Raw genomic sequence first — 21,353 nt, forward strand, 5'->3', positions numbered from 1 at the left:
ATTCTCCTTTTTGGGTCCGAGGCTCTGGAACTCTTTGCCCATTTCACTGAGGCTTGAGGTGGATTACATGTGGTTCAGAAAACAGCTCAAAACATGCCTGTTTACTTTGGCTTATAATTAATGGCTTCTTTGTCTGGCAGGTCTCTGCTCAGAACCTCAGCGACAAGAAATCTGCTGATGAATGTGCGCTTCAATAAATACCCAAATAACACATAAGAAGAATATTATGACTGTAAACGGATGGATTATGAATGAATGACCAACTTGACGTATAAGATAGCTGCATGTCCTGAACACAGTGACGACTGATGCAAAGTGTGTCTCAAATTGCAAAAAATCTAATAAACTCTGGCTGTTCTCAGACCAAAGAAGGCCTGTTGAGTCCTTTGTGGGTAGGTAATGGGCTGTGAACAAAAAAACACAATTAGAAGGAGGGTCCTAGGGCAAGATTAATGACCAAGGACTAGACACATGCCCCAACCAGTAATAATATCAACAAACAATGTCTAGGGGTCGGAAAAAGGAAAAGAAACTGACACTCAACTATGAAAGCCATCCAAGGCAAAACTAACTATTAATAAGAGTGGAATAAACCCAAAACGTGTATCTACGTCTAACTAGAATAAGTGGGCAAATCTCAAGGGTATGGGAAAAATATTCCCATCAGTTATCATTCTGTACCGCCATTTTACATCATGTGGGTTCTCCTTACCCAGGAGAAACTGTCCACAGCCTACAGATGTTGTTGTGGCTGGAACGTAACCAATAAGTAGAATATAAAGTGATGGGAGGTGCAAGCAAATATAGTGTGAGTGGTAACTAAACAGCAGTAAATGTGAAAATTTTAAATTGGATAGAGCTGAGTTAAAGACAAATTTTAATAATTTCTCTCAGTTCGCCCAAATCTAAAAAGTGATAAACAAACTAACAGATTTGACATTATATCTGTTCGCAATAGGGGTCGACATGTTACAGCATTAATGGTAGTTACACCATTGCTTTCTTCAGGACCAGGATGGTTGCTACTGCTTTATAGTGGTAATAAAAATATGAAGTATATCACCTCTGAATTCCAGGTTCTTCTAGAATACTTAATCCACCACAATACCATTAGTTGTGGGGATGGCGCATCACCCCACATGGCTGCAGCTCAGTTTATAGGAGCACCGCTCTTTCCGTCGGTGTCTCCCAGCGTCCTTCTGCGCTGTCTGGGGAGGGTTGTGAACAACTAGAGGGCCCAAAGGAAGCTCGCTCCACAGGGGGGTTTGAGGGTGTTATGTTGGATGTTCAAGCCGGTGGTCACTCCGCAGCCCATCATTTCCTTGGGTAGATAATCCACCTGTTGTGGTTAACCAGAAGGAGGAAGGGCAGTAAAGGCCAGAGCCAGTGGACCATAGTCTTTCAATGGATTGTTGCAGAGAGGCTGCTGCAAGCCATTAACACATAGGAGGGTATCACCTGTCAATCACCCACAGGATCATGGAGCCTCGCCTCCATCACCTACTCCTGAAAAGAGTCTCACTTGTGAGTTGACTACTCTTGGGAAGAGCCTTACCTGTCAGTCAAGCAGTCCTCTGAGGAACCACTGCTCCCAGCCACCGGCACATGGGAGGAGCCCCACATGCGGCACACCCTTATATGGGCGGTGTCTCAGCCATCAGTCTCCCAAAGGGGGGAGGGGTACCCGGCCTGTCAGTAACTGATAGTTAGTGGGTATTGTCTGTTATTCACCCACACCTAGGAGTACCCCCAAGTAACTCTGACCTTTGCTTTCAGACGGGGCGAATGGTGGAAGGCCCAGTCACTAACAACTGGTGACTGCGGCTTCATTCCCTATAACTTTGTGGCCATGCTGAACACCCTGGAGCCTGAGCCGTGAGTATACCTATCACTGTCATATTTCTGTGGGTATCTGTGTGAGTGCATGTTCGATGGGAGGTTCCCTGTCGCTGTGTCGCCATAAGTGTCTTTATGACTAACATGTTGTGTGTGAAAGGTACATCAATGTCTTGTTCTGAGCGGTCTTCATCTTCATTACTGACATTTCCTAAACTAAGAGGGGCATATGTACAAGGAAATGTCAGAGTGCGGAGCTGTGCCAAATTTGGAAGCGCCGCACTCCAACATTTCCAAAATGCAGGGATGCGGCATATTTACAACAATACTGTGCACCCTGTGTTTTCCCTAGCTCTGGTGCTAAAATTAGCTGCCTAGCACCAACGAAGGCACCCTTGCACCATAGTGCAAGGGTGCCTTCCTTCGCAGGGTATGATTATTTATGTGCAGGAAGGTGTCCCTTCCTTCACATAAGCAATCTATAATGGCTATTTGTTACTTCTATGTGTGCTGCATTCGACAGCACATATAGAAGTAGCAAATCGTCATTAATTAATGATTGTTCATGTGCAGGAAGGGACACCTTCCTGCACATAAACAATCATTAATGTTGTTTTGCTCTTCCTATGTGTGTTGCAGAATGCAGCACACATAGAAAAAGCAAAAACAAGGAGAAATAAACTAAGTATCCTTGTTTCGCAATAACTAACGCCTGCTCTTGTATGGTGTTAGATTTTGGCTCTGCCTGAGATTTACATCTGCTTGTAAATCTGGGGCAGCGTTAAAAAGCCATGTGTATTGCGGAACACCCACAGCAACACTCATTGCACGACACTTTCACGCTAAGTGATGTGTGTAAAGGGTCCATATTTACAAGGTGGCGTTAAGCCACGAAAGTGGCTTAGTGCCGCTTTGTAAATATGGAGAAGGGCGTACAGTCACCAGAACGTCCCTAAAAGAGACATTCTGGTGGTGCTATCCCCTTGTAAAATATACCCCGGCATTTCTTTGCCTCTGTCATGGTCTGACTGTATTCAAGTCACTGTCATGGTCTGATTGCATGCTTGTCACTGTCATGGTCTGAATGTTTCCATACCACCTTCATGTATCTGTGACGCAGTCCTGTTCTGAGTCTATCTGTGTCACTGTCATGGTCTGGCGGTATCTGTCATGGCTTCAGGTGGGCGGGTGTTGTTTTGAGTTCCAGGAAGTGTCGAAGGTGCTCCTGGTGACTGATGCTAGTGGGTAGAAGGCATTAAGCTTTCAGGAGGCTCAAACAGACAGTGAGCTAGTGGTGCGTTCATGAGTAAAGGAGTCCCGAGCGGATATCCATTTGACCTGCAGTAAGCGTTTTCAATGATATCTATTTGGTACATTTTGGGTTTTGGACCTTAGACCTTACATGCCTAGTGGAGCAATCAAGTAGAAGTCTACTCTATAAAAATCCAAAATCCAGACGGAATACACTCAACCCCAATAACCAGCTCTAGCCGGCAACAACAACCCCTTTTTCATTGTGCCTCGAAAAGTGTTGTAGTTGGGGCTACAAAACAATGGTGCATTGGTCTGCTCTCAAATGAGAGAAGAAGGAACAACATGTCAAACACTTGTCAGAGGCCTACAGGAAAAGTTGGTGCAGAAGGAAAGGACCATCTTTAATGTGAACGTTAGATGTGACTTAGATGCAGTCAACGGTATTGTGAGCCAACGAAGACATGGCTCAAGGTTCCAGGGTTCCACCCTGAGGTGCAGCAGTATCTGATTAACATACCCATTGATGGGGAGAATCTCTTCAGGTCCCAGGTTGGCTCCCTGTGCGCACGCCAGACCCAACCATCCCAGTCTAGTTTTCAACATTAATGCGAGGGAGTGCAAAGACGCTACACCACCACAACAGCAGCCATCATTGTACCAACAACACCAGTCTTTTTAGGAGGGTCAGGCCAAAAGGTCCTTTCTGAAGATATATTTTAGGGGAAACAGTCATGGAAGGGCTAGAGGTGGCCCTGGAAAGGGCGCCTCCACTTCAAAACAGTGACTTGCCTATTATTTCCCCCAATCACAGAACACCTGTTGAAGAGAGGACCAGGTTATTCCTCCCACAATGGTAGGAAACAACCTCAGACAAATGGGTCCTATCCATCGGACATCAATGGGTCCTGTCACATCACATCATCGAACATACCACTGCAGTATCACATGGTAGCCTGAAACATCAGCGGCTTCTTAAGGAGGAAGTACAAGTACATTGAGCAATGGTGCATCAAACCTGCACCTCTACACCAGCAGGGCCAACATGAGCACTCACTGTGTTTTCTAAGTGCCAAAATCGACAGTACATTATGGCATATCCTCAACTGCATCCTGTTGGAGACTTTCAAAGTGACAAGTCTGCAGGATGTCATCCCACAGCTCCACGCAGGAGACCATATGCCTCCCTCAAGGATGCCAACTTCCACATCCGGGTTTATCTGGCACATCACTGCTACCTCAGATTTATGGTAAGTGGACAACACCACCAGTTCAAGATTCTACCCTTTAGAGTTACACGAGCCTCAAGGATATTTATAAAATATTTATAAAATGTTTGGCGGTAGTTGCAGCACATTGTCACCACAGTGGGATTCACGCATTTCCATTCCTCAGTGATTGGCTTATAGAGAGCAGCAGCTCACAGCAGTGCCATACACACCCAAGCAACTGTGTCACCCCTGCACAGGTTAGGGTTCACAGAAAATTCCAACAAACCCCATCTCAATCCACAGGAAGTTCAGCCGTTTTCTAGGAGCTGTGCTAAACTAGGTGCAAGTACATCCTGCCCAAACCTAGAGAGGGAGATATCATTTCAAAGGTTACTACCTCTTTTTCAGACAACACATCCTTTAACTGTGCTGACACTAATGAAACTGTTGGGGATAACCACCACCTGCATACCCGTACTATTGTACACAAGTCTGCATAGGGATGTCCAGCCAGGCGTTTGTCACAAGTGGCGGTCAATGGGAAGATCTAGTGCTGGTGGAGCCCAGAGTTCAGCTCTGACTTTAATGGTGCAACAACAAAAAACATGTCTCCTGGCAATCCTTTCTGGACAATTTGCCCCCGGTGGCCATTACAACAGATGCAAGACTCATAAGGGGGGGGACTCGTCTGAACGACATGGCTGTTCAGGGTACATGGATGCAGGTGCATAGAAAGTACCACATCGTTTTCCTCAAGCTAACAGCGATAATATTGGTGCACAGAGCATTTCACACAATCCTCGTTAAAAAAATAGTTCTAATCAAGATGGGCATCATGATCAAAACGTATTATAATAAAAAAAAAAGGAGATACCTACTCACTTCAGCTGTTGGCCTAAGCCCAAAATATCTGGCAATGGACTATTTGCAATCAGACAGCACTCGTAGCGGAGCATCTGCTGGGGCTGGGCAATGACCTGCAGGACTCATGCACAAGTATACAAATGGAAGGTGAATCTCCAAGTACTTCTGCATTACTTCCACACATGGAAGCTCACACCCACAATCGATCTGTTTGACACAGTAGAAAATGTAAATTTACACTTATCCTTCAGGAACCTACATCAACAGTGCCGGGACAACACATCATGGAAGAGTTGGACAGGAATCTTGGCTTATGCTTTTCCTCCACTATCTGTTCTTCCATATGTAGAGAAGAAACTCAGGCAAACATCAATGGCACGGACTCTAATGACACAACGTAGGAAATAAAGCACTGGTTATAAGTACTTCTAGAAAGGTCAGTCAATTCACAAGAGAAGCTTCCCAACAGGGTAGATCTTCTAACACATCAGGGGCAGCTGAGTCATCCAAACGGAAATTTACCTTGCAACTTGGCATCTTAGGTCATAGAGTTTGAGTATGTCAAACTAACTGAGAAGTGTATGCGAATCCTGCGAGAAGCATATAAGCCAACTACATATGGATGTTATTCAGCAAAGTAGAAACACTTTGTCTATTGCGGTCTCTGATAGAGCCTCTTAAAGATTCGGTGCGGGGCAATATATGTTATCTGTTGTACCTTCAGAAGGTAGAGTTTGCATACATATCAATCAGTTTATATTTGGCAGCAGTAGCCACCTGTATGCAAAACAGGCAACACAATTCCCTATTTAGAATTCCAGTCATCAAAGCATTTATAGAAGCCCTAAAGAGAAAAATCCATCTAAGAATACCACCAGGCTCCGCATGGAACTATAAAGTTGAACCTATGAGGTTTATGGTGCCTCCTTTTGAGCTACTTCAATAATGTCCCATGCAATACAGTTTGCGGAAAGAGTCTTTTCTTGGCAATACAGAAGATAAAGCAACTCTTTGTCGCTTTTGCTTAACCTCACTTCAGAAATCCCCGTTCAAAGTCCAGTTTGGCAAGGTTGATTGTTAAATGTGTACAAGTCTGTTATGCAATGGCAAAACCACCTATGCATTCAGTGCCAAGAGCACTTTCTACCAGATAGAAAGGAGCAACAGTGGCTTTCTTAGGTACTGTGGGTCTTATTTATGAGCCCTTTATGAGCATCACTTTTGCGCTGCCGGTGCATCACTTTTTGTGATGCACTAGCGATGTAAAAATGCGCCATGTTGCGTCATATTTACAAAGTTACGCATCTAGGAAGATGCGTCACTTTGTAAACCCCTGCGTCACATTATACCTGCACCAGGTATAATGTATGCAGGGTGGGCGTCCGACGCAAGTAATCCTCGTAGAAGTGACGCAGTGAAAGCTATGAGATTTCACTCTGCCACTTCTAGGACGCAAATGCGCCAATATCTTACGCCGGCCTCACAGCAGACACATTTGAAATGGGACTTTCCCATGTGAAATGACCCATTGCTGAAGTTGCGTCACTTTAGTGACACACTCCAATAATGCATCAATTTTGCACCTACAGATAACGTCAGAAATACCAACGTATCTGTAACTCCTTGCGACATGATGCGTCATACAGTAAATATGACGCATCCAAGGAGGGCGCAATTAAAAGTGACGCATCGCTGCTTTCCCACACTGATGTGTCACTTTTCATAAACGAGGCCAGTGTGTAAAGCATGTGAATCTATAGCACGACAAGCTACTAATGGATAGTTACAATGTAAGTATCATTTTCCATTCTGAGGGGTCCACTTCTACATGCATGTGGACAGTCTCATATAGTCCCTTCCAGATCAGTCCAGCGGAGCCCAAGCGTGATGGCAAACTGCCTCTCTGCCAATCACTGGCAGATGTCCACTAACTTCCTCAAATTGAATCCAGCCAAGTCAGAGATCCACTTGGCCTCCTCCAATTGTGAATAACCTCGTTCTGGTCTCGTACAATGGGCCCATAACCTGCCCCTGCTAATGTTGTTCACAACCTTGGTTTCCTTATTGACTCCAAATTGCCCCTAGACCCCCAGGTTGCAAGAATACCTGCTTTATCCAACTGTTCATCCTGAAAAGTATTCTACCATATCTTGACATGAGACTACAAGTTACTGCGGTTAATGCTCTCAATCAATCAATATTAGCTAATGCAAACTCGGTTATCAGATACTCCAAAGAAACATGTTTGCCCATACCAGTCCAGAATGTATTACCAGGGTGGTCACTGTCGCCCACAGACAGACTTACATCTTTCCATCGGCTGCTCATCCTTTCTAGAATCATCTTGAAAGCACTGTTGACCATTTAGAGATAAATTAATGAGTAAACTTTCACATTAATGCCCCCCTCACCAGATGTGTTCCTCTAACCATCATTTGCTCACATTTCCCACAAGAGGAGCTGTGGAAGTTCCCTACTTATAATCTTTGAACTAAGCAGGTTATCTTAGATTTTGAAGGCACTAAAAACGTGATTTTTTTTGTCTTGCACATCTCTCACCCATTAAAGTTGTTGCCATTGGTCTTAGCTTGTGTGTGTTCTCACATCACTAAGTAACTGTGAGGTCTTTTACTCTATTCATTCAGATACCATGAATATCCTAACATATTAGTACAACCCTTCCTCGTCCCAGCCCTTCATCCTTCTCACACTCTTGGGGGGTTGAAGATATAATTTCTAGTTTGCTTGGATAGTCTCTGCAGTTGTTATTGGAGGGAGGTCTGCTATATTCAGACACATCGAAAAGGAGGATAACTCATGCCAACACTCCCAATGTAGGCGGGCATACTGCCTTTTAAGTCAAAAGTGGGTTTAGCTGTCTCCCACTTAAAATTTCCTCAGTCCCTCTTAATTTTCTTCAAAATCCCCCCCAAAACTCGTCCTAAACACTGGATCATTTTGTGAACATTTTATTTTTCAAGGAGGCAAAAAAATGTCTGCTCAGAGGACAATTACCCACATCATTTTCAGACTCTGATGAGAAAAAGATGGACCCAGTGCAAAATGATTACTGGTAGCATTTCTAGGCATAAATTCACAGCATGGAAAACGTGATATTTTAGGGGCCTCTGCAATTACCCACTCCTAAGCTTAATTGTGTTGTGTATGCAACGCGGGAAGGAAAGCCGGCTGATGCTTTCTTGTCTTCTCAGAAGCAACACCATCTACCTTTGCTCCACTGTCAAAGCGACAAAGCGTGGTTACAGGGACTGTTTGTACTTTGCAGCTGGTTTTTCAAGGACCTCGGTCGGAAGGACGCTGAACGGCAGCTGTTGGCCCCTGGGAACATGCAGGGGTCCTACCTGATCCGTGAGAGTGAGACCACCAAAGGTAAGGCATGTGAGAGTGAGATCTAAGTGTAAGACCTCTGAGGGTATTTAATATGAGCTCAGTAAAGTTTCACCACAAAAAGGTGAGATCAGTGGGAGACCATCTTAAAATGGTGCAAGTGAAACCTCCTAAAGTGAGGCTTGCAAGCGTAAGATCACCAGAACTGAGGCATGTGAGAGTGATGTCATCAAAGGTGAGAGTCAGAAAGTGGTGTGTGAGGCAGTGTTTAATTTGAGACAGTGGTTCCCAGGACTCAGAACCAGCACTTAATTGTTAACACCATCACTTATGGCAGTCTGCCACATGGTGGCGCTGCTGGTCTAATTTAGAGAGCAGCACAACAACATTTGTTTATTAATTGAATATACTTTGAAAATGACTACTACCTACCGTCCAAGCCATTGTTATAGCTTTGGGGGCCTGAAAAAGTAAAAAATGCCACAATTTTAGGAGTATGATGGTCAGTAGTTGCGTTGGGACTTTCATTGGTAGCGCAGTGGCCTCCTGATGAGGCCCTGGCACTTATTTATTTATGAATTAAGCACTGGTGTGAGGGTATATCTGACAATCAGAGAGCCAACAGGTGAGAGCAGAGAGAGAGAAGCAACGCCTATGGCGAGGCAGATGATGTTGTGTAGGCTACCCTCTGAAAGCGAGATGACCAAGGGTGACACTTGTGAGAGTGAGTTCACTAAGTGTGAAACATGTGAATGAACTATAATGTGATGTAAATTAGCAATACCAAAGGCCAAGCCTGAGATGGTGACAGTGAAAAATTATATTTGTGTGTGAGAGACCTCCATAGGTGAGACATGAAATAGTGGGTGAGACTGCGAGCTGAATATCTTTCAAGGTAAGGTACCCAGGGATAGAATCTGTAGAATGACATCCACTAAGATAAGAGGTGCGAGACGGCCAAAGGTGTGGGGATGTATGTGGTATTTGAATAGGGTGGTCTTGGATTGCTGTACAGGACTCCACTGTACAAAGGCAAAGATACTGTCCACGAGGTTGGGGTCTGAGGACAGCACTGGGCTGTGACTGAGTTATGGTGTATGGGAAAGAGCCTGGTATGTGATGTCATCCATGTGAGTGAGACCATGAAATGTGAGCAGGCTAGAGTGAGGGCTCCACCTGCCATGTGGCTTTTTCTCTAGTTAGAGGTTGGTAGACCCAGTCCGTGAAGGATACTGCTGTTTGCACATGAAGTACCAAGGCTTCAGATGTTGTTACACTCCAACTGGATAAACGAGTTACTGCTTTGTACACATCCCTCTCCGAGGAGGCCAGGCAGCCATGGTTGACTGTGGATGATAGTAGAAGGTTTGGAACTCAGATACAGTTTTACGAAGCACTCAGAGTCAATAAACTCAAGGTCCAATCAGAGCTATGTCTTGTCAAACAGGCATGTTTTTACTGTAACATAGGGCATGAAGGTCTGTAAAAATTGTGAATAAGACAAACAACAGATGTTCCGAGAACCTTCTAAGGTAGAGTTGTGACCATAAACCCTCTGTAATATTTAACTGGCATAGTGTCTCAATCAAAATAGCATTGTGGTGCCAGACACAAATGCTGCAGAGTATCTGCTGTGTCGTGATACATGAGCCCTTATTTTATTTTATCGGCTGTGTTACGGACAAGGAAGACAAATCCGTGGGTTTTAGCCAAGTGGCTGAGACTCTGTCTTATTCCTCAAAAACATGAATTAAAAGGTAACAGTCGTTCCCTTGCCAAATACAGCGAGATTTCCAGGTGGCAAAAGAAACTCTGAAGTTCAGGTGACCATTTAAGGGAGGCCGCTGGTTTTCAAAATCACTGTTCCTACTCTTGACGACTAGTGGTAATGGATCAAGACCCTCCGTATGTCACCTTGGGAGACCTGTATCTCATGGTTGGCTAGTTGAAACTTCTTAGTGGTTTACCCATAGGATTTTCAACATCCACTGCATCTATGGATTTTCTCCAGCGACATTTAAATCTAAAGATGGAGGGTGAAGGTGTTATCACATCTTCAGAAGTAGATGAATTGTTATAATCATTTTAGAACCAGGGCAACTAACCTCACTGAACTGGATAAACCCACAAGATCTACAGTCAAAGGGGAAATCCTTGTGTCCCTATCAGCCTGGGAGAAGAGTGATGTTGGCTCCTACAACATCAGACAGGTTATGGGGCAGTGCAGACTCACCAACTGGTGCAGTCCTTCATTGGTCTTGGCATACACTTGACCAGCTGGTAATTTAGACGGTAGTATATGCTTCTCGGATGAGCCTGGATGGCCTGCAAATGCTGCAGGTCTCCTGGGCAGTCTCTTTGACTTGAATAGTCCTCCATAGAGCCTTCTGTGACCTAGGCCTGGACTTTGCTATCAGGATCAGACAGTGCCTCCCCCTTTCCAGGACACCACTGTTCACATCTAGAAATGAGCAGCTGCAAGGCTTTTGGACATCTTAGACACAAGCCCATCCTTAACTGATACTACAAGAAGAAGTCCTGGTTCTGGTCAGTTATTGGTCTCTCCCAATTGGTGTTACAGGAGTCCTTTCAAGGTACCAATTAATCCACGGTACCGCCTCTGAAGGGCCACTAGCTGAGACGAGGTGTTTCTAAGCATGATTTCAGTCTCTAGAGATGACTTTACTTACAGAGCCTTCTAAAAATAGTTTCGATAATTCATTAAATTCACTTCGCTTTGAATAGCTGCTCAAAGGAATATGTTTTTCAGGGGAGATGGGACATTGCAGGTTTCCTAAGCAGATTTGCTGCAATTTTCAGACGGATTCTTTCGCAAAACCCAAGTGGAGACTGCAGACAGCTAGTAGGATGTGATTCATAGAAAATACAGAAGAGTCATCCCAAGCAGGTGAAGGCTTTATCTAGGAAGATCAAAAGGGTGCAGCCCAGGCAACCAAACTGATTTCAACCAATCTTTAATCCTGTAGCAGAGGATGGCTGTGGCAGGCTCCACACCAACACAGCCAGGAATAAACTCTCTCTACTATAGAAAATTGAACCATTCCTCCCAAAAAGCAACTTTCGAACCGCTGTTCAATCCCTTGCACTCTTGCATCTGGATTGGTAGAAATGCTCTGAACTACAGTGTTGCAGACTTCACACTGGCACCCCATAAGGGCATCCTACATGCTGCAGAAATATCACCACAACACCCCCACTCTGAGAATGGCTACCCTTGGTGACCTGCACAACTTCCAAAGCAGCTGCATCATCTACAAAACCATCACAACTCTCACCCTTGCCTATCTGGCCAAGAAGCTCTCCGTCTCCAGTGGCTTTCGGCCCACCCACAGCCAGGAGACCATCAGAGTATAGAGGAAGAAATGCACAAATAAAATCATTACACATGGCTTTTCCATGTATGCACCCAGAATCTGGAATAACCTTTGTGTATTTATCAGGACCGCCCCACCCATATCCATTTTAGAACAGATCTGAAGGCACACGTCTTTAAACAACGTTGATTTCGCAACTCTCCCACCTGCCTACCCTTACTCTCCACGGCTAGCACCTATGTCACATTTAAGCTTTTGAGATGGAGGTGCATTACCAATGAAGAGTTGAAGAACACTTTTAAGGGGTCTGCTGGCTAGATTCTATTTGTAAACCTATGGATAGGGAAGCTCAGCTTTATATTAACTCTCTTACTGTGTAAGCTTCCAAATCATCCAAATCATACCCAGCAAGCAAAGTTTCCCACAATAAAGTAACCAGAGGTGGAACAATCAAAGGTGCCGCCAGAGAAAGCACGAAGCTGTTTCATATGTAGTGTTTGGGCATCTTTATAAGCAAGAACAAGAAAAGGTAGGCTGTTAAGAATGAGACAATCAAATGTGAGACCTGTCTAGAGAGACCAGTATAGATAAATTGTGCTAGATTGAGACCACTGAAGGTGCGACCGAGTGTCAATGAGAGCATCCTTGAGAATGAGACCATCAAAGTTGTGGCATGCAAGAGTGAGACAACCTTGGGAAAGGACTGTGAGAGTGATTGAGACCACTACAGTTGAAGAATCTAGGAGTGAGGTCACTGAAGGTGAGAGAGATAGGGTAGTATTAGAGGATTTCTGGGAGGGAGCTCAGCAAAAGTGAAGCATGACAGTGGGAGACAGTTCAAGTTGAGACAGAGAGTTATCAGATGGAGCGCCCCTGAGAGAGACACAATCAAAGACGAGGACTGTGACAGCGAGTGCAAAGAAAGATTAACCATGCCATAGTGAGACTGTCAAAGGTGTCAGCACGTGTTTAATTAAAAGAAAATAATGCTTGATTTAAATGTTTTAATAAGCATAATCCGGCTTCAATTGACATGACTAAGCCAAAGTCAGCCTGCAGTGTCATACATGAACGAATTTCCTACATGCATGCCTGTCTTCTGTGTTTTTCCTTCTCAGAAAAAGAGTTAAACAGAATTCATTTCATGATGGTGTTTATTTGTCGCGCTGAAATGTATTCATTTGTGTTCTTCGAGAAGAAAGCCATCTGCAGAATGTTCCATTATTTGCAGCAAATTCAAGTCTCTTTGCTCGGGTCTGCTCTAAGCAGTTGGATTGTCTATTGTTTTTACCTGTTGCACAGATGTTGTGTTATTTCCTTCATTTCGTATGCACGCCTTATTTAACAATGCACGAAAGTGGGTGTTCTAAATGTTTATTATTTGCTGCATATTTTCTAATTTCAGTATTGGTTTGTCTGAATGAAACATTACTAGTACAGCTCAATGAAGTAAGATGTCACCATGTTCAGAGTATGTCTTTCACTGTCCGAAACCTTTACAATATGCCTCTTTTGGTATGTCTTTCAGACCTTTTTCGCTTTTCCAACAGCGCAGTCGCTGATTTATACTTAGACATTTTGCTTACTTTCATGAATACAGACTCCATATTGATCTCTCATACCTATGCTCTCTTGACTTTTGAACTGAGCAGATCTATGTTAGTCCATTTGCTTACCTATACTTTGGTTGTGGCTATTTAAATGCTTCGGAGATTGACCTCATGTTGATTCCTCTCTCATTTGCATTATTTGATGCATTATTGATGCTGATTTGAATTTCACTAATTACTATTTACTTTCTGTAATGATTCTTACATTTAAATAAACTTTTATGATTTTGACTTAGAATGTTGTTCTGTGAAGGCTTTCTGTAATTGCACGGAGCTGCCTTCTATTGAGACTCACATGGCCCCGATCCTGCATCTCAACCCATTTAATTTATTAATTAATTAAAGGGCTTGACAAAGGTGCGACAGAGAGGTGCCAGTGGGGACATCTATGAGAGCAAGCCCTTCAAATGTAAGGCATGTGAGAATGGGACAACCAGTAATAATTTCTTTGACAATGAGATCACAAAACTTGAGAAAGAGATTAGACTGTGGAGGCATGCATGAGAGTGAGACAATGTAGGATGAAGTCTGTGAGTTGAGAAGAATGTGAGATGGCATCTGTTAGACAGTGGGACCTTTAATGGGGAGATGAGCATTGGTGGTGTCTCTGCGTGCCACTGGGTTCAGTGTGAGTTACTCGGTTTTTAACATATTTCAGCAGACGTTTTTATTAAAAATCAACTTTTACGTTTTACTTTTATCCACCCTGACCTCACTATCAGGGTCCTACTCGCTCTCTGTCAGAGACCTGGATCAGACCCAGGGTGAGGTGGTGAAGCACTACAAGATACGCAACCTGGACAACGGCGGCTACTACATCTCGCCGCGCATCACCTTCCCCAGCCTGCACCAGCTCGTGGAACATTATACACGTGAGTGTCATGCTTTACAGATCCCCCCCTACCGGTTTTCTATTGTCCTTCAAACTTCAGTACAGCTTCATCGGATCCCACACCATATCTCTCCTCACTGTTCTGAACAGTTTTCCTCCAGATCTGCAGCTGTGAACATCCCCTTTGAATTCCCAGCCGTGCTCTTATCTCCCTTTTGTGTAGTACATATCCCCTTCAGTTTCTGAGTCAAGCTCCTCTGTCTCCTCCGTATGGTGAACGTCCCCTCTGATCTCCAGCCGTGCTTCAGTCTTTCGCTCTGTGAGGTGAAGTTCCCCTTTGAATCCTCAGTTGTGCTTCTATCTCCCCCTGGTTTAGTGACCATCCATTCCATTCTTCACCCGTGTTTCTATCTACCCCCCACATTGTAGTAAGCATCTTTATATTTCCAGCTCTGCTTTATCTCACCTGGTATAGTTAACATTTCCTCCGATGTCTAGCTGTGCTCCTATCTCCTGCTTAGCGTAGTGACCATTCCCTCCATTCTCCAGCCCTGCTTCTATCACCCCTCAGTGCAGTGAACATCCCCTTAGGATCCGCACCCGTGCTCCTATCTCCTGTCGGAGTGGTAAACATCTCCTCTGTTCTCCAGCACTGCTCCTATATCCCTTCAGTGAACATACCCTTTATATCTCCTACTGTGTTCCTATCCGCCCTCAGTGTAGTGAACATCCCCTTTGCATCTCCAGCCGTACTTGTATCTTCCCTTGGTGTTATGAGCACCCCTTCGACCCCTAGCGGAGCTCATATCTCCCCTAAGTGTATTGAGCATCTATTTCAGATTTGCACCTGTGCATCTATGCCCCGTCTTTGTAATGAACATTCCCTTTGATCTCCAGCTGTTCTCTCTTCCCTCAGTGTTGTGAACACACCCTGCTCCGATCTCCATCTTTCCTCCTATCTCGCCTCAGTGTAGCGAGCATCTCGACAGATATCCATTCGTCCTCCTATCTGATGTGCTCATGTCTCCCCTTTGTGCAGTGACCATTTCCACGGGTCTTCAGTCCAGTTTATAGCACTCCTTGGTGTAGTGAACATCCCTTTCGGATCTCCAACCACACCCCAACCTCAGCTCTTCTGCATGTGATTGTGATCTCTGTTGCATGCTGACTCGTTCCTCTGCCTCTCCTACAGGTAACCTGGATGGGCTCTGCACTCGCCTCAGCGCACCGTGCCAAACCCATAAGCCCCAGAAGCCCTGGTGGCAGGACGAATGGGAAATACCCCGACAGAACCTAAAGCTGGTAGAGAAGCTCGGAGCGGGGCAGTTCGGAGAGGTGTGGAAAGGTGAGCTCAGACTCCTCCAAATGGGCCAGGTTATAGCAGGCGGAAGGTGGGCATGGTAGGGCCAGGAATAGGCATTATAGCCGAAGGGCAGTGTAAGGGCATCCAGGGAAGTTCAGGGTAACTCAGGAGAGACCAGGCGAACCCGAGGCACATAAAGATAACCCACTTGTGATAAACCAACATCCTGCCCAGAATACTCAGCTTCCTCTGAGCACCCTTCCCGCCTGTGAACATATAGCAGTCCATCCCATAGTGCACTTGGCCACATTGCACCCAACCTCCATTCTCTTGGTATCACACACAACAGCGAGGACTCTGCACATTCTCATTAGCTTCCTGGTTCGATGCCGCCTCCCCTGTGTCATCTCCGTGGGCACCCTCTATTACTTTCCTGAGCACCCTGCAGTCCCCACTTCTGTGCACCGACCCTCCTTGTGCACCCTCTACATTCCTCCATTGAGCCCCTGTACTCTTGCTGTGAACCCTGCAGGCTTCCACTGAGGGCCTTGCACTTCCCTCACTGACCACCCCTACATATCTCTCCACTGAGTGTTCACACTTCTCTTGTCACCCGGTGCAACCTGCACTCCCCTTCCTCGTATACCATTCACTCCGCTCTACTGTGCCCTCTACACTTCTACTGCGTAACCTGAATCACCTCCAATGAGCACTATGCACCACCCCCTACTTCATCATCACAGACCTTACCTCTTCAGGGGCTCCTCCCTCACAACACAGCAACCTTCAAGTTTGTTCCCACTGATATTAGTTTGCTGTTTTTTAATTAGACACTCCCTTCCTTTTTTATTTTGAATTGCCAAGATTGACCCTTCCCTTTTTTCCTATCTTGTCTTGGTGACGGCTGTTTAAGAGCTAAGGACTCTTAAAATATTATATTTTATCAAAACAAACATGCGCACTTGGTGGCACTGTTACATGCCTCGTTCCACATTTGACAGCCCTGCTGTGCTTGTTGTAGTCAAAGGCTGTAACAAGGGGTGACCCGGTATCCCTAGGAACCAGGGTAGGATAATGAGACAATGGTTCCCTCGGATTATGAACCTGAGAACGGTCGTTTTATGTCTAGAAATAGGTATGTGGTTGAATCAAAAGCTTATCTTTGGTATCAAACTGATGAAACAGTTTTTACTTTATTTTTGTAGTAATAATATGAAACAAACAAACAAACATGTTGGTGCTCCATAGGTCAGCGCAGTGCTAACCGCCTGATTCATGAAGCAAAATTGCGCCCGCAATCGCTGCGAAAATGCAATTGCGGGCGCAATATCCGTAATCGGGATTCAACATGAAAATAGCGAATTCGCAAACCCATAATTGCGAATTCGCAATTAAAATCGCAGAATCCCGGTAGGAGAGCATTAGCGAATTGGAAAATGCGACAATCCACGGATTCTGCGAAATAAATAGCGAATTCGCAATACTATCGCAATCGGCATTCATAAAAAATCGCAAATAGCGAAAAACCCAAAAATCGCAGTTTGCGCGGCGCAAATTAAGGACAACTCAAAGCAGGTGGTAACCATAAAACCCATCAAAAATTTTCTTTTAAAAAACCGTTGGCCAATCAGTAACAGGTTCAGGCCTGACCAATCACACATAAGGACAACCAGCAGCAGCATTAGGAGTTCCACAATGCCAGGAATGTACATTGTGGTCAGGCGTCGAAGGCTACAGCGAGCAGCATGGAGGAGACGCAGGATCCAGGACAGGATTTTCCGCCAGCGGGTCACCTTGATGGGCCAAACCAGAGAACAGATTTATGCAAAATACAGGCTGAATGGGGAAATGATAATGCAGCTAATACAGGACCTTGACCCCCTGATGCAGCACCCAACAAGGCGTATCAATGAGGTGCCTACACATGTGCAGGTATTGTGTAGCCTGCACCTCCTGGCCTCCGGGAGCTTCCAGGGGATAGTAGCGGCTGCTGGGGGGATATCCCAGCCCACCATGTCACGCTGCCTCCAGACTTTTGTTGACGCTATGCTCACCCAGCTACACCGTCACTTCACATTTCCCACCAGCCAACAGGATTTGGACTTGACCAAGCTACAATTCTACAATGTAGCCCATTTTCCACATGTACTCGGATGCATAGACTGTACCCACATCGCCATCTGCCCACCAGCTGCCACGGAGTACATGTTCCGCAATCGCAAGTCCTACCACTCCCTCAACATACAGATGGCCTGCAATGCTAAGACATACATCACTGACATTGTGGCCCAGTACCCAGGGAGTAGCCATGACTCCTTCATATTCCGGCACAGCGGCCTCCACACACGACTGGCCAGGGGAGACTTTGGGGAAGGACACCTACTTGGTAAGTACACTTTATCGACAATGTCACATTGCTATTAGGTAGCAGCGCAGCACAGGCAATCACCCTCTGCTCCTCTCATTCAGGTGACAGTGACTATGCCCTCCGTGAATACCTCCTCACCCCATACCTCAACCCTGCTACACCCCAGCAACGGCGCTACAATCTTGCACACATACGGACAAGGAATTGCATAGAAAGGACATTTGGGCTGCTCAAGAGCAGGTTCCGCATACTGCACAAGACAGGTGGGGCCATGTATTACAGTCCTGCAGTGTGCTGCCGCATTGTGGCTGTCTGCGCAATACTACATAACATTGCAACCAAGCGCCGGATACCTGTCGACATCTCTGGCAGTGAATCTGAAGGGGACAACCGGCCACCTGCACATGCGCACCTTGCACGCGGGGAGAACCCAGCTGAAGGCCACAGACGTCGCAACCACATCACAGTGAACAGTTTCTAGTGCACCCTCTTCCCTCACCCCACAAATCACAAATGCATGCAAAATGTAATAATGACACAACGCTAAAGTGTGCTGCAAAAATAAATATAATTGTTTAAATCAAAATAATGGTACCACTTCAACTTTCTTCTTTACTAACAGTATTACTGCATACTGCTGTGTCAAAGGACAGGGCAGGCTTATACGCAGCCTGTGCCTGCAATAGTCATATGTAGTCAAATGCGCCTCCTGCGCGTTCCACCCAAGCGCCTCTGAGGCTCATCCTCTTCCGGGGCACCTGTACCTGCCGTGGGCCTGGTGCTGCGCCTGAGTGGCGCGACTTGTGAGGCAGAGTGGCTGCTCATGCTCGATGTCCCCTCACTGACATCATCACCCCCAACAGTGGCAGGTAGAGCAGGAGGGTGTAGTGCTGTCACCGCCGTGGTCAGGTGCTCCAGGACCCTGGTCATATCCTCACAGCACTGGATGAGTTGGTGCTGCTGTGCAAGGGACCGCCGCGACAACTGTGATGTTGCATTGGCTGCAACGTAATTGGACCTGCTGTAGGCGGCCAGCCGGCTCATAAGCTGATGGTGGCGCCGGCGTGCTGCGTTGCGCTGAGTTGTCATCGCTGCAGTGTTGGCCTCCATGGCTGCAGTCATGCCGGCCATTCCCTCCCCCACACCTGCCATTGCTGCAGTCATGTTGTCCATGCGGTCCCCGACACCTGCCATGGCCGCCGTCATGCGGTCCATGCGGTCACCCACTCCGGGCACATTGCGCCCAATCTTGTACAGCTGGAGCTGTATGGCACCTTGCTGCCGTGCCTGGCGCTGATGGATACGCAACATGCGTCTTTCGACGCTCATTCGCGCCAGCCCCTGTCCATTGCCCCTCCTGCTGATTGCTGCATTGGTGTGCTGGCGAGACCTGCCACGCCTGCTCTGCTGGCCTGACACAGTGGCTGGCCGCTGTGTTACCGCTGTCGCAGGCCCAGATGTAGTAGCACCAGCTGCTGGTGGTGTCACAGCAGGCGTTGCTGGTGCGGCAGGGACTGGAGGCACACTAGTCGTGGGCCTGGCTGCGGCTGTAGTTGGTGCGCCAGACGCAGGGGGCACACTAGTCGCGGGCCTGGCTGCGGCTGTAGTTGGTGCGCCAGACGCAGGGGGCACACTAGTCGCGGGCCTGGCTGCGGCAGTAGTTGGTGCGCCAGACGCAGGGGGCACACTGCTGGTGGACCTGGCTGCTGGTGTTGTTGCTGCGGCAGGGGCTGGTGCCTGTGTTTGTGGTGGCACCTCCTCCTCCTCCTGGGCCTCAGCGCCACCTGTGAGGGTAAGTGGACGATCATTAGTTGCATGTATCTGTCAGACGTGCAGTTGCTACATGCATGCTGGGTGACATTCCCTGACTGGCTGTGGCTTTGCGTACTTTGGAACCTGTCTGGCTGCATTGTGGTACTACTACATTGTGGCCACACTACATGTCCCACAATGCTTCAGGGCATTGCCTGATGTGCAACAATGGCATGACTATGGAACATTATGGGTGCCTATATGGTCATGGACATTCATAGGGGACAGGGTCGCAGTCGCATGCCACTTACCTTGGGTGTCTTGGGTGGGGCGGGATGAGTCCAGACGTGTGAGTCCAATGCACACCTCCCTCTCAAGGGTGTCTTCCACTTGGTCCTCCAAGGCTGTGTTTGGAGGGACTGTAGGTCCTCCCCCTCCAGTGCCCGATGCCTCTCCAAGGCGCTCCGCCACCTTCTCTTTGGCACGACCTCGGAGGTCGTACCATCTTTTTTTAAGTTCGTCGAGTGACCTATCGGCCACACCCACGGAGTTGACGGTGGAGGCTATTCCCTGCCAGATCCTCCTTTTTTCCTGCTCCGGGACCCACCTGGAGTCTTTGCCAAACAGTTTGGAGTGGTTGGCTACCACCCCTTCGATCAAATGCTCCAGCTCCTGTTCTGAAAATTTCAGCTTCCTCTTCCGCCCTGTGGTGTTGCTGGGGCAGGAACAGGTTCCTCAGACATGGCAGCAATGTTGCAGAGTAGGAATCAACAGTAGTATAGCAGGAGCTCTCCCACTTGCTCACTTGAGGTCTGCCTCACTGTGGTGAATGGGGTTGGTAACTGGCTGCTTCCTGGTTGTGATGTCATCACTGTGCTCGAAATGCGACTTCCCGTTTTCCAGAGCTCGCGATTTTGCGATCTCGCAATTAGCGATATCGCAAATAGCGATATCGCAATCCCGACGCGGGTAGCCAGAAATAGCGATTTTTCTGCGATTATCGTTAATCGCAAACGGAATTTGCGCCCGCGTGCGAATCACATTTTTTTATCGCTAATCTTCATGAATTCAGATTTGCAATTTCTCAATAGCGATTCACAATTTTTCGCTATTTGAGAATCGCAAATCCCGTTTTTCATGAATCAGGCTGATAGTGATTGTGACAAGAGTTAGGAAGTGCACCTCTCATGAATGGTGTTGGCCATTTATACAATTAATTCTACAACTCTGGCTCCAGTGTAAGTACAGGTTTATAATTTGCACAATTGTTCACCTGGGCAATACAATAATCATGTTAACGTTTCGACCCCATATGAATTAATTGTGAGCCGGGTCTTTATCAGAACAGCAATGAGGTAGCATCCTCTATGCAGTTAATTTTAGACATAAGAACATGCTACGGTACAAATCCATAGGCATCCATGGGTGTAGTCATCACAAAATACATTCACTTTGTGTCAGCACTGATTGAACCTTTTTAAACGTCATCAATCAGATAATCAGCTCTTGCAGTCGCAGAGGGAGTAACCTTCCATTTTGAAAATGGAAGTCCCTCCCGTGCTCAAGCTGGTAACCTGCTGCCCGGGGAGAACACACGCAGAGTGAAATACATTCATAAGGGAGGTGAAAGGCGGACTCTTGCT

At 46.4% G+C, this 21,353-nt stretch overlaps 1 protein-coding gene across 1 annotated transcript in view; it reads left to right on the plus strand.

Annotated features, from left to right (window-relative positions):
* LCK (LCK proto-oncogene, Src family tyrosine kinase) overlaps window positions 1-21,353 on the plus strand; it is a 329,952-nt gene that overhangs the window by 211,290 nt on the left and 97,309 nt on the right. Inside the window, exons 5-8 of the mRNA XM_086955694.1 lie at window positions 1,777-1,875; window positions 8,449-8,552; window positions 14,178-14,327; window positions 15,480-15,632. Of these exons, the coding sequence (XP_086811820.1) occupies window positions 1,777-1,875; window positions 8,449-8,552; window positions 14,178-14,327; window positions 15,480-15,632 (506 nt within the window). The remainder of the gene's footprint in view (window positions 1-1,776; window positions 1,876-8,448; window positions 8,553-14,177; window positions 14,328-15,479; window positions 15,633-21,353) is intronic.

Source organism: Lissotriton vulgaris, chromosome 2_1, assembly GCF_964263255.1.
Source record: "Lissotriton vulgaris chromosome 2_1, aLisVul1.2, whole genome shotgun sequence".
NCBI lineage: Eukaryota > Metazoa > Chordata > Amphibia > Caudata > Salamandridae > Lissotriton > Lissotriton vulgaris.